The sequence below is a fragment of the Topomyia yanbarensis genome, chromosome 3, assembly GCF_030247195.1.
Source record: "Topomyia yanbarensis strain Yona2022 chromosome 3, ASM3024719v1, whole genome shotgun sequence".
Taxonomy (NCBI): domain Eukaryota; kingdom Metazoa; phylum Arthropoda; class Insecta; order Diptera; family Culicidae; genus Topomyia; species Topomyia yanbarensis.
The window spans coordinates 341,065,889-341,079,308 of NC_080672.1; the positions used below are offsets into that span (position 1 = coordinate 341,065,889).

At 44.0% G+C, this 13,420-nt stretch overlaps 2 protein-coding genes across 2 annotated transcripts; both read right to left on the bottom strand.

The window, feature by feature from the left end:
- Window positions 1–249: 249 nt before the first annotated feature.
- Window positions 250–1,925, bottom strand: LOC131689339 (ankyrin repeat and MYND domain-containing protein 2). Its single transcript, XM_058974361.1, has 2 exons — window positions 922–1,925; window positions 250–864 (listed from the first exon to the last, which is right to left on the bottom strand). Exons 1-2 carry the CDS (start codon window positions 1,787–1,789, stop codon window positions 455–457), a joined length of 1,278 nt encoding a protein of 425 aa, XP_058830344.1. The 5' UTR covers window positions 1,790–1,925; the 3' UTR covers window positions 250–454.
- Window positions 1,926–7,500: 5,575 nt separating this feature from the next.
- On the bottom strand, window positions 7,501–12,680 carry LOC131689332 (tectonin beta-propeller repeat-containing protein). Its single transcript, XM_058974348.1, has 6 exons — window positions 10,280–12,680; window positions 9,856–10,217; window positions 9,532–9,795; window positions 8,664–9,471; window positions 7,763–8,218; window positions 7,501–7,706 (listed from the first exon to the last, which is right to left on the bottom strand). The coding sequence occupies exons 1-6, from the start codon at window positions 12,323–12,325 to the stop codon at window positions 7,665–7,667; spliced, it is 3,978 nt and encodes a 1,325-aa protein (XP_058830331.1). The 5' UTR covers window positions 12,326–12,680; the 3' UTR covers window positions 7,501–7,664.
- Between the last annotated feature and the right edge of the window lie 740 nt (window positions 12,681–13,420).

Consider the following 13,420-nt stretch of genomic DNA (forward strand, 5'->3'; position numbering starts at 1 on the left):
TCGCCTGTCGGTCTTGGAAATATGCTATAGGAATTAGTGTATCTAGAGGTGGATCACAACATAGTGAGATATCTTTTTACTCCATTTGGCTTTGTGCGTAATACCGTAATAAAAGAGGCTAGTAAAAATCTGTTAGTAATTGCATATTTCAATATATCACATTAATGGATGCAGCATTATCATTGCATACCTCCGGTGAGTTCTATCAAGGACTTGAGATTAATAAGGCTACAAAAGAGCAACAATAAATTGCTTCAGGTCATTCGATTTATTAACGTCCAAAAGATAGCAAATGACACAAACTACGAAACACAGAGATTTACTGTAAATCGATTAGTACATTTTAGTTCCGTCTCATCCCTTAGTACAATATTAGTATAGGTATGTGTGTATGTCTAGTATCTTTGCCCATACTCCTGATTACCAGTTGTCATTGTGTCTATCGCCAAACTACTTAGCTCGAAACCAGTTTCTGCAATTGCTCACTGATCTCCGTTGGATCGATGTCTTTTTTGGCATCTTTCGTTCCACTTGTACTGGCCGTGGATGAAGGCCGAGCACAGACCTTCTTGTGCATAAACCAATGCAATCGTTGGCACTCTCGATCACAATATTGGACCTCTTTGCACTTGGAGCATTTTTTATCCGGCTTCTCCTCGCCGCATGAGCTACAGTACGAAATTGTATCCTGGAAGCCACGTTGTCCGTTGATGGCCGATTTGATTACTTCCAAAGCGCTGGCAGCATTATCCTTACTGGCCAGTTGGGTCACAACCTGCCGAAAGATGGTACACTCTCGAAAGGGGAACTCCCTAACGCACTCACGAATCGTCGCCTCAATGTACTCCAAAGAACCGTCTTTCCCTAAAACGAAAAAGTAGATTACTTCAATTGATACGGATAAAATCAATTCAAGTTTACCAGGTTTCAGAACCCTTCTGGCAAAAAGCTCCACAAAATCGCTCTTCTGGTCCTTGGCACTAGCACCGGTACCGTCTTTTCTCGCTAAAAAGTAGTCCCGGCATTTACCAATCTCATTTACAAAATATCCCAAATAGTGATACTTGAACGCCATGACTTCGTTAACCTCAGTTCGCCGTTTCATCTCCCGCTCCATCATCTCTCCCAAAACTTTTTTGATACGCTTCAAGTCATCGACAAATAAACCATACTTTTGCAAGTTCAGTGCAATCCGCACCGGATGAATGTTTATCTGCATAACAAACTTGTGAAATCCTTCAAGGTGCACCACCGGTAGCAATGCTTCCGTGTGAGAACCCTGAACTTTCGTGTAGCATTCAATCTCTTTGATAGGAACGAAATTGTTAATTGTAGCAACGACTTGATGGTTCGCCACGAAGGCAGCCATTTGGGCGGCGGTCCTACCGACAGAGTTGGTAGCATTTGAGTTAGCTCCTGCTAGCAGTAGCTTTAGACAGACATCGACATTACCGGACAGGGCTCCGAAGTGTAGCGCCGTGTACTTGTACTCATGCTTGCCGGAATTAACATCCGCGCCCTGATCCAAAAGCAGCTGGACTGCATCTTTATTACCCTTATAGGAAGCATGTTGCAACGGAGTCATCCCATTCTCGTCCACATAATCTACGCTCTGTTTAAACTGAGCCAACGCCAGCTTAAGTTCACTGTTTTCATTCTTGGAGATGCGGTCGAAAATATTTCTCTGTTCGGCAGAAAGTATCACTTTTGGTACCTGTGGAGCAGCTTCCTCGATACGTTCCGCAGTAAGACTCGCTGATTGATCCTGAGCTAGATCCTTGACGGACATTATGAGCGGCAGTTATTCTTACGTGTCGACACTGGAAATAGAATTAAAAGCGAGGAAAAAGTAAGCAATTTTTGTCTGGGACGCACTGATGAGTGAAAAGTAAACATGCGCTTTCGAGGTTGAATCAAAAGAAAAACTTGACACTTGACAGTCAATCTCGAATCTTGACAGAGCTGCCAGCTAGAAGGAAGTACTAGATTATAAGTGCACGCACGCATAAAATTTTTGCAAATTCTGATTTTGATTAAAAATAGTTTTTTATTAAAAGTGTTATTTACCTTAGTTATTTACCTGTGCGGTATTGAAGCACAAATTGTTATTGCAATTTGCCATCTCATGATACAAAGGCTATTTGACATCCGCTTTGTCTGGATATCTCGTCGAAGCAATATTGTCGCGCTTATAATAAAATCTCACATTGCGGGCGTCTGAAAGGCGCATCAAATATAGCCGCAGTTGCTCCGCAAGCAGATTTCAGTGGAGCTTTATTTTTCTGCCAGCTGTGTGCTTCTCGAAAGCTTCAAGGAAAAAGCTACATATAAATTTATATAGGCGGCTGTCACGCGCCTATCTCAATTGAGCTTTCATATAATCGAATATCGAGCGATTATCCTGCAAGGCACAATAACACCCAACTTCGTCAAGATCACGCAACATACACACTGTGGACTGAGAGTAGTCCACCAAAGAGAATAGTGAAAGAGACGCAGAGTGAAAATCAGTCACAACGGCAACACTCCCTTTACGATGATTTCAACACTAGAATTTGGCAACCGTTTCCAAAGGCAGCACTTTAAATGACTCCTATTATATTTTGAAAACAAACCTTTTGTCGATCGTTGAATTTGTATATCAAACGATGTGCATTTCGAAACAAAGAGATGAAATAATTCTAAAACTTGTTTTTACTCATACATAGACTCTAGAATGCACCTTACAATCACGATTGCACTAAATTCTGACGAAAATTCAAAATTTTTTTTGATAGATTTACAATACTTATCTCCTCCAACTCAGGCATGAGTAATGTTTATTTACATTGCACGATTGGTCTGCTCAATAAGGTATTTTTGGCTTCACACTATTCGTCTCTTTTCCTATTCTCTTTGTAGTCCACCTACTTGCTCGCTTAGGATTGCCAAATAAGTATTCTCGACAAACATATGATTACGGCTTAAAAGCCAACTGTCAAAATTCTCTTTGAAAGGAAATTCCGGACAAACTATTACTGGCCAAACACAGTTCATAGCAGTTAATGAAAGAAAAAACTTTTCTCTTTCGTTTACTATCAACATCTGTGATTGACGAGTAACGGTTTCTCCGGAATTTCCTTTCAAAGAGAATTTTGACAGTTGGTTTTTAAGCCGTAATCATATGTTTATCGAGTATTGTTTATTTTTGTTTTTTGTCTTTGTGTGTGTTTTTTTGTCTTAGTGCGACGAGCGTGTTGCTCCCGCAACAAAAAGAAACCAGACGGGGGATCTTTCAAGGATGAAAATTATGGCGAAGAGGACTACAATTTTTCGGAGACAGAGGACATTATCTCCGATCCACTTGCCCCTCCCTGTCAAGGTTTATCAGGATGGATCCACTGGACCACTGGACTTTCGGCCCAAAAATAAACAAACGCTAAACATCATAACTGTTACGCGGAAGCTGACAAAACACAATTCGGCCGTGACAGAGTGAAAAATTGCTGTCAAATAAACTGCGCGTAATCGTGACTGATTTGAAACAGGCCAAAAATATTGCTAACTGTAGTCTCTTTACGATCGAGTATCGCGTATACCTTCCTTCTCGAAATGTGGAGATGTGACGGTGTTGTAAGTGATGCGTTTTCAACTGTCGATGGTCCGCTTCAAGGACCATAACCTTCAATCAGTGAAGTACTATCAGATTAGTTTCACGTGACTTTCGCCGGATCTGCACTTTCGAGCTGCGTTGAAGTGGGAGGAGCTCGACTCAGATATGCGCGGCCGTAGAGACTTTGCGATCGTGTGTATCATCGTGAAGGGCTCGAGCGTTTGAACATGTTCGATCGCGTGCGTGTTTATATGTCGCGTGTGCCAACGTGTATGTAACTTCGCGTGTATACATTAAATCTTATAACCGTGTGTACTTTCGAATATTCGCGTGTATTCTTGGATGGTCGCGCGGACTGTGAGCCAGATAATTTATTTTCAGTGTATGAATCAGATACTAGAAGAAAGTGGGTTCTTCCATATCACTAGTGTTCCCGGTCATGGCGCCATGGTGTTGTCTAGTGGATATAAGGGTTATTTTTTGATTGGTCCTAAGTTGCTAGGACGGAGGGTAAAGATTTCCAGACATAACCCATTCGCGCGAACGCGGACGTTTGTGGGTTCGCGTTTGAGATCATGTTTGTAACTTCTTAAGTACTAAAGCGTTCACCTTATTACCGGCGTGCTGTCAAGTTTGCGCAATCGTGGGTGTAGAAGTGCGTGGATGATCGCGAAGGGCTTAAGCGTTAACGTGTTTGTTGCATATATAAATTCGATTTTGAAAGTGTGGTCATTCACATGTTCGCGTGTGGTCTTGGATGGTCGCGCGGACCGTCATTTTGATATTCAATTCACGCTATCAGATTCTGAAAGTGACAGTGAGTTACCCCATATCTCTAGAGTTCCCGGTCATGTCGCCATGAAATGTGTTGTCCAGTGGATAAAGCCTGTAAAATAAAAGTTGGCTATACTCAAAATTGTCCCAAATCATATATGGTTCTTAAGAGGAGGTAAAAAGGAGGTGCACTCACCTTAATGACGCTGATTGTCGTCATCATACGAACCCGGAATTCGCTTGAGGGTTTCCTCGTCGTTGTCTCCTAGGCGACCCGGTGCAATTGGCCGAGGTTGGGAGGGCACATTCAATTGGTTCGACAACATTGAACGGAAACACGTCGAATTCTCGCAACTATCATCCACTCCGTGCAGCGAACCCTTCGGCACTGCTGGTGATTCTGTTGACGGTGGCGGTACCTTCATTGTAGTGGTCGCTGCCCTTCTAACTGCTTTCCTTCTTACTGCACCGTACTTTGCCAACGTCTTCTACTCCCTTTTCGAAGGAGGGGAGTACTAGGCTCGAAAAGTTTATCAGAAACTTGCAACGTTGCTTGCACCGTAAAACCCGAAGACCGGTTCGCACGATTCCAGCAGTACTCACGCACAAAAGCGAATGGAAGCTCGACCGAACTTTCTCCCGAGGAAATCTTTAGCATACTTCTTCTTATTTCTTTTCTCGAACCGGTTCTTCTTATAGCGGCAGTCGTGTGCGAATGCCAGAACTATGGGCGGATTGCTAGGCCAACTTTTCACCACAATGTCACAACCTCTCACGTCAAAAGGGAACTGCCTTTTTTACACGCAGCGCTCTTCGTTCTTTTCCGCTGGATGAAATGCTTGGTCGATTCCTTCGCCCAAAGCCGATAGCAATCATTTTACGGAAAATTCCGGTCCAGGCCTTCCCACTGCACCAGCAACCACTAAACGAAGGAACCGAACCGAAAGAAAACGGTCGAACGACACTAAAGCCCGAATTTTTGTAGCTCAAACGCGCGGAACAATCAACGCACCTTTTCCGATGGCGGCCATCCTCTTTCCATCCTCTCCCACGTTTTTTTCCTGCTTTTGATATACTTTCCTACGGTTTTTGTAGCCAGACAAATTTTTGCTTGTCAAGCGAGTGTTTTTATTCGCACACCTTCTTCTGTCGAGTATGCCGTGCACGCTTATATTGCGAATCTTTTCTAAAATCACTTCTATTCACTTTGCATTAGCGCAAGCGATAAAACGATTTGACGTTTATTTTTGTTTCGTTCGCACTCATGTGTGAAACATATAGCAACAAATCGACGAAAAGCTAGTTTATCTCGGGATAGACAATAACATAACTACCTCAATGAACCATAATTTAATTTTGTAATTTAATTGCGAACATAACAACATCCGGAAGTGACCGGGAATTGATGATTCACGTACGTCGGTAAATTAATTTATTCAATCCGATTTTCCCGAATGAATTGAATGCATGAATTGAACACTGAAAAAAATAACTAACAAATCCTACGAAGGATTACCCACTATTCTATCACATACGCCAGTTCTGTATCTATTCCCTGACCCAGCTATCACAAATACTCAGACGAACACATACACAGATAGACATACGACTAGCACATAACAATTTCGGCAGGGACGTTGTACGGGTCGGATAAGAGGGCGACATCTGTCCTCGATTCCGAGACCGACTGCCACAGCAGCTGCTGGGCAGATACACAGTAGTTAAGATTCAGCTGTGTAACACAGCCTGTGTTACTTGCACGGCTTCTTCCTACTGGCCTCACCGAAGGGACACGAAGGCTCACCCATAACATGTTTACGGTCTTGCTTCTTACTGGTGCATTTTGGTACCCTATCGCATTTCTGCGCCTTGTGTCCCTCTTCACCACAGTGGCGGTCAGTCGTAGGACTTATGGCCGGACTCCAGACACCGATAGCGCCTGTCCACTGAAGGCGGCTGGGGTATGCTTACTGGGCATACTGACCAGCCGATCTTCAGCTCTCGATGACCTTTTTGGCTTCTGCAACCGGTAGCCTGAAATAGGCTACCTGCGTGCCAAAGAGTCCCTCTCTTAGGCGTACAGAGATCCGCTCAATCTGCGCCACACTGCTCCATGACGGTAGAGACGACCGTTGTCTGCGTTCGTAATCTCATCCAGTTGCTTGCACTGGAGCGTCACTTCCGCACCCAACGACCTCACCTGAGCGCCGTCACCCAAGACCTCTTTGGTCAACTTATTGTAGCATTGGGACCTCTTGGTGTATCATCGTAACCCTCCCTCGTGAAAACAGTTTCTGGTGGAACAAACCTATAGACCATCATCTGTCTAAGTTAACGGTTCGCTTATCACGTCGGAGCTCGAAGAAATTGGTACACTACTGCTTTAGAGCGCTTCGTAGGGTTGACTATGAACCGTTTACATCAACTAACCGTGCTTTATAGACTAGATGTGGTATCAGAAGTAATCAAAAACAAGGGTCATTTCTTTATTTTGTTCGAATCTTATTAATTACATTTTCAGCATGTTTTATCTCTTTATTAGCCCATCACGGGATGTCCAACATCTGGAAACACAATATATTTGATAACATCGCTGCATGCCTCTAATTTTCTAGTATAGTCTTTTACCTTCCAAATTTCTCGTGCACTATGTTATTAGCTGCAGTCTTATGAAAAATACTAAGATTTTTAACCATTTTTGTTAGCAACCAATCTCAAAATACAATTTGTGAGGAAAATTAGAGTGAATCGCCAAGTACAAACCAGTAGACGAAGGAAAAAAACTTGTTTCTGTTAAACTTAAACGTTAACACTTGTACTAAACGAGTAACAGTTCGTTCGGAATTTTCACTCAAAGTTTATTTTGACAGTATTGGTATTACTGTAAATTACGATCCAATGAGAATCAAGCAGTAGATTGAGAATACGATTAACTGGACAATCAAATCAAATATTAATTTCTATACTAGTAAGACTTGAAACGATTCCATAGGCCTGTGGACCCTCTCATAATTGCAACCGTCAAACGATTATACCTTTACGTTCGAAGACCATCGTAGTTGTTGACTACATGTAGCACTGACTATTCTTCAAAATTAAACATTCCGTGACAGGTTTTGTTTGCTAGACGAACATTTTGAAGCATATGATGGGTAAATTTATTCGATTGCAGCATCAATGTTAATGACAGCAACATACAATAGCTTATCCAATAGAAGTATAACACCTAAAGTACGGTTGGGTAGATCGAATGGCCTTTTTTGGTAAATTTAACTGAGACTTTCTTTGGTTATAAACTCTAATTGTAGAACCCATTCACATCCACATAGTGCCAGTTGCCCTAAAATAAAACCAAGTCAGATGATTGTTACGCACTCGTACAGTAATGACACTAACCTGAATTCCAAGCGTCCAACCACTTCCGGCGGGATTCTCCACACAGATTCCACTTCTTTTGCAAACATATCCCGACTGAGATACCGCAAAGACGTGATCCCCGACGGATACGTTCTTGAAGCCAACGTTACCCTCGTAGTGGGGAGGATCATTTTGGATATTCGACAACAGCTGCCAGTGGCTACCCTCGGGAAAGGTAGTGGTAATTTCTTTCCGCACCGATAACCGACCCGCTGTGTCCACGGTCCAGATGCCTGCCTTACCGACTGAGATTTGCTTGAAAGTGACTCCACCGGGAGGTTCGATCGGTTGCCACTTGCTACCCAGCGGATTATCACTGGAGATTCCACAGCGCCAGTAGGAGGAACCATTCTTCCCGATTGCCCAAACTTTGTTCTTGTAGCAACTAACACTAACTAGCGGTTGATCACAGGTCACATGCTCCCAACCAGTACCCTGCGAGTGGAAATAAACATTAATATTAAATTTTAGCGTTTTGTGATTTTTTTTCATCAGTAACCAGCACCATCTTGGTACCAGGTTAAGCTAAACTACCACCAAAATTGGTCCTAGTTAGACGCTAAATCCAATGCATCACACGTTTTGCTTGAACTTAAAAATTGCCTGGTTCTGAATGATGACTCGGAAGGCAAGAAGAGTAGCGGAGGCCGAAACTATCTTTTCATTTAAGAACCAAACGCCTGGCACTATGCAACATTTTATTTTCGAGCGAGTTCGTTTTTTTGTGCGACAGGGCGCAATGTCTAACTTAAAGTTAGTTACTGATGAGAATCCAAGACGCTAAAAACTAACTTTAAATTGAGTAATGTACCCTCTAGCACAAAGAAAACTGACTTTTTCCATTAATTATATCTTGAAATAGAAAACGAACAACACTTACCGCTGGTTGCGAAAGACTAACACCCCGTCGATAGAGTACATCACCGTTGGCAGCCACGGCCCATACTGTAATACTGCAATCCACTTCGTCGCTATCCGGTTGTAGCGAAACGTCAATTATTTTTGCATTTCCAACCTCCTGCCAGGGTCCGGTTGTCGTTAGTCTACACTTCCGATACCATCGTCTCCGACGGACGTAATCCGTAAACTGTTTCTTTGCGTGGTAACTTGCCGGGAAATCGACTGCGTATTGCCACCCGTCACGATCAACCCCACCCGGATTATGGAAGTCTACTAACCAATCGCTTACCCACTGCCAGTGCATGGATAACAACTTTGTATGTTCCTTGCTGCGTTTGTGCTTGCCGGTAATATCACTCCACATGTGCCGATCCGTCGGTAGGCCAGTCGTAGAAAATCCGGACAAAGGATTCCACCTTTGATTTTCGTAAATATAGAAATTGTGTGTATCGGTCATTGAATTGATTCCCTGATTGTTAGTCTCCAATCCCTTGAGAAATGCTCCGCCCCAACCACCAGTGTAAACCCATGCCGTATTATCGTAGCCAATTCCCCAAACAACGCCAGCCTTGCTAGACTGTACCCGACGTAGGTGGCCACCGATCTGGCGCCAGAAGACATCTCGCAGCGGAAGAATCAGCTTGGGACTCTCGTAAACAATGCTGAATATTTTGACACGACCGCTGCTGTACAGACTGTAGATCGCATCCGGGGTCAACCCGGATCGATATTTAAACCTAGGATAATCCTCTCCATTAACCGTAATTCGAAAACCATCGCATTCACTCCTAGAAATTGGGAAGCCGTGAAACTTTATCCCGTAACGAATGCGAAAAGAACATAGCTACCTTATTTCCAACCTAAACTCTGCCCCTGGCGAAAACAGCATCTTGCTGTCCCGCTTTTCATCTTCGTTCCAGTGTGACCCCGCCATCGAGTTGAACACGGTAATTCTTTCGTTGAAGCGGGGATTTATGTGCATTGGAATGTTGCGTTGCGATTCCATCTTGTGCCGCAAACGAACCGTTGGATGGCTTTGCAGATCGAACCGAATCTGATCGGCGTCATCGTAAACAAAGCCAGATATGTCCAACCGAGATCCGACAACCATTCTAAAAATGAATCCTTATAAGCATGCATGTTACAACCTACATCAATCTAGCGATACACACCCATTGTATAAGGATGTGAGGTATGGCGTTTCAGCTGCTGAAACGTCAATCTTCTGCTGGAAGATTTTGTACTCGGATTGCCACTGCGCAGCCTCCAAATTGGTTGGATCGAATACAAACACGTCACCCATGTTGGAAGTGATCCACACCGATCGCGGCGAAGGTTTACCGTGTACTTCATTGATTTGGCAACAAACGGACGTCAGATGGGAGATCCAATCCTCTAGATCGGTGTCCCCACTGAACTGAACCTTTATCGGAGATGATCCCGGGGGTAGTCGAGGCGCATGGATAGCCAGTCTCGGTGAACCAGGTTCACTGCAGCACATAATACTGGTGATTTCCGAGAGGGAGAATTGCATCTAAAATTGAGTTTGTACATTGTAAATACTAAAATAAGAACATAAATCTGAAAGTAAGAAACCTTTGTAGTTATTCCATCCGGGTTTAAGATCGTAAGCGTCCCGGAATCGGGTCCAGTGCCCTGATTGTTGACCCATTCCAGCTCGATCAGGCAATCCTCGAAAGCATGCCCGGATTTGGCAGCTCGAGCTTCACCGGACTTTACCCAGGAAGACATTTCGATGGCTTTCTCGTAAGTCGCAAACTCGCTACATTCCAACGGTCCTGGAGGTCGTTGCTTCAGATCGTCCAAAATCCTCACACGCCAGGGTTGTGTAAGCTCTTCCTGGGAAGCATTTGCGAAACTATCGTTAAACCAACTCGGAAGCTGGTTTGGATCGACGGTGACAGCTCCTGCAGCACATCCAATCCACAGCACCTCACATTCGGCCCAATTCTGCGACCCGCCGTGATCTTCGTACTCACCGAAGACCCCCGAGTCTCGCGAACTTTCACCCTCAAACACACTCGAATCCGACTCCGGGTGTGCCTCGGTACCAACCACCGAGCCAACACTTCTCACAGGACTCCAAGCACGCGAATTCTTCAATTGCTTACCGGAAATCTCGTACACTTCGTTCAACGGTGCACTGGAAGCGACAACGGTTTCGCTGGAAAGATTTCTTGTCACTTTTTTCTCAACCAGGCTGCCAACGTGTTGCGGTTCTCTCTTACCGCTTATCGCCTCCGGAGAGATATCCGGCTTATGCCATAGCTCCGGCCTAATCTTTGGATTCACAGTCGGCGCAGAACGTGAAGTTTCATCATTGTTCTCTACCAGCGAAGTGTTCTCTTGTTGCAATTTCTCCCTATACAAACTGTTCAAGCTACGATGCTTCGTAGAAGGTGAATCACTTCCACTCCGTTTGCTAGACAGCGAGAAATTACTTGACGTTCGACTCATTTGCAAAGGTAACTGAATAAGTCGCCACTTTTTGCCAGTCAGATCCGAACTGCATACTCCAGATCGGAAATAAAGTGCACGATCCTCTGATCCTACAGCAAATACTTGATCGTTCGGTGCCACAGAAATGTACGCTATATTTCCAACCATCTCAACCCAGCCACTTCCAATCGCTGCATCCTCACTGATCCCGGATGCTTCGCCGTGAACTCCCCGCCGGAACCAAACGTGATTGTCATTTGTGACACACCAAACCGAATTAGTTCCTACGGAAACCTGAGTGATTTTCAGATTAGTACCAGGTGGTTTCACTTCCAACCAAGTAGTCCCCATGAAAGCATCCCGGGTAACGCCAGCACGTACGATTGCCCTCCCATTGTAGAGTGACGCCCAAACCAACCCAGTTGGCCCAACGGCTATTTGCGATACCTCGCACCCCGACGGAGTGGTGACCGAAGTCCAGCGAAGACCTTCCGGAGATGTCGTTCCTACACCTGAACGGAACATTACCCGTCCGTGAGCTGTCACAGCCCAAACGAGTAGCAATCCCGGGGCAGCACCACTTACATTGCTCCCATTAATCGCCACGTCAATAAATGGTTCCTGCGTCGGGTCTTTATGCAATGGAGCTACAGCACACCAGGAATTCAACGCGCAATACCTCCGAAAACGTACCCATTTCCGACGACGCACACAAGACTTCCAGTTCTTCTGTGGGTGATAGGTAGCCGGGAAATCCACAGCGTAGGTCCATCCATCATGATCCAGCGGTTGACCTTCTAGTGTAAGATCAAGCTGCCATTCGCCATCCCATTGCCAAGCCATAGAGGGAAGCCGAATCTTGTCAATATTCCTGTCGACAGTACCATCCGCGTTAGAAAAATGATACCGATCCGTTGGTAGTAATCTACTCGAGAATCCTTCGATCGGTAGCCATCGTTCATTTTCATAAGCTTCCTCTTTGATACGGATTGGAATGTCAAGACCATGCACATGGACGTAAACCTGACGATCACCTCCAATGGCCCACATAAAGTGCGGAACCACGGATATTCGCTTGAACTCCAGTCCCAGATAAAGGAACTCACGCCAGGCGGATCCACCCGTCGAGAGGGCATACACTCGGCCCTCATTACTATTGGCAAAGAGTAACGTACTTGGCATAGTTAGTACTGCTAGCAGAATGCGGAATGAGGCGTCGAAGGTGAAAAAATGCAAATGTCCCTCTGAATATCACTTTTTTCCTCGTCGGGTGAAAATCACGTCATGATGAAGAAAACCGAAACGGATCGATATTGTGAATCACTTGCCAGCAACACACTGGACAACAGTTTGCTTTGGCTTTTGTAAAAATGTTTGTAATACTTTCTATATATGTTAAACAACTATCACATGATTAATCACTTTTCACCGGTTTGTGCTTCGTGTATTTAATTTTATTGCAGAATTCGCGAAAAAACGTAACAATGATCAATCCAATAAACAACTTGCTAATGCAAAATAGTTTGAATTGATATCTTTGTTTGTGTCGGACTATTCTGACGTTTTGCTGTATCCCGGCAAAGTTTTCACTAGGTCGTAGCGACATTATGTCCTACACTGCAAAAAACTGTACCCATTTTATGTATTCAAATTGCCTATTATTGTGGTTATCACTGGAAATTAGTAAAAATAGCGAAAAAACAAGATAGCGACAAGATCACAACAAGATTGCGAAACCGCCATTTTTAAGATTTAACCTCTTCAATTCCGCAATGCTACAAAAATATAATTTGAATTGATTTTTATATGAAGTGTTCGAGCTACTATTGATCTTGAACCAAGGAAAAACAGGAGGATGCAAAGGAATCGAGTTAAGAATCAAAAAGGCACACTAAACAATACATTAAATGGGTACCAAAAAATAGTAACAAATAATTTCCAATTTTCGCTCAACAGGTAGTGAAGGGGTGAATAAATCCATGAACTGTCAATTCACGACCGTCCGATTCCTGATCAACAGGGCTTATATATTGCTTGATGTTTGTTCTAAACTGGACGGATGGAGATAACAGGGTATATTTTCAATTCTTTCGCTATTTTGAATTGATTCCGTCGCATGCTAATCTTCGGTGAAAAGCAGAATATTCGAAAAAGCGGAAGTTGCAATTATCGGATCGTAGCCAAAACCGTGGCGGAATCGGAACATTTCGGCAATGCTCCAAAACAACGGCAGTTTAAACCAGGACAGCAGGATGTTGCAAATATGCGCCAGTTCCG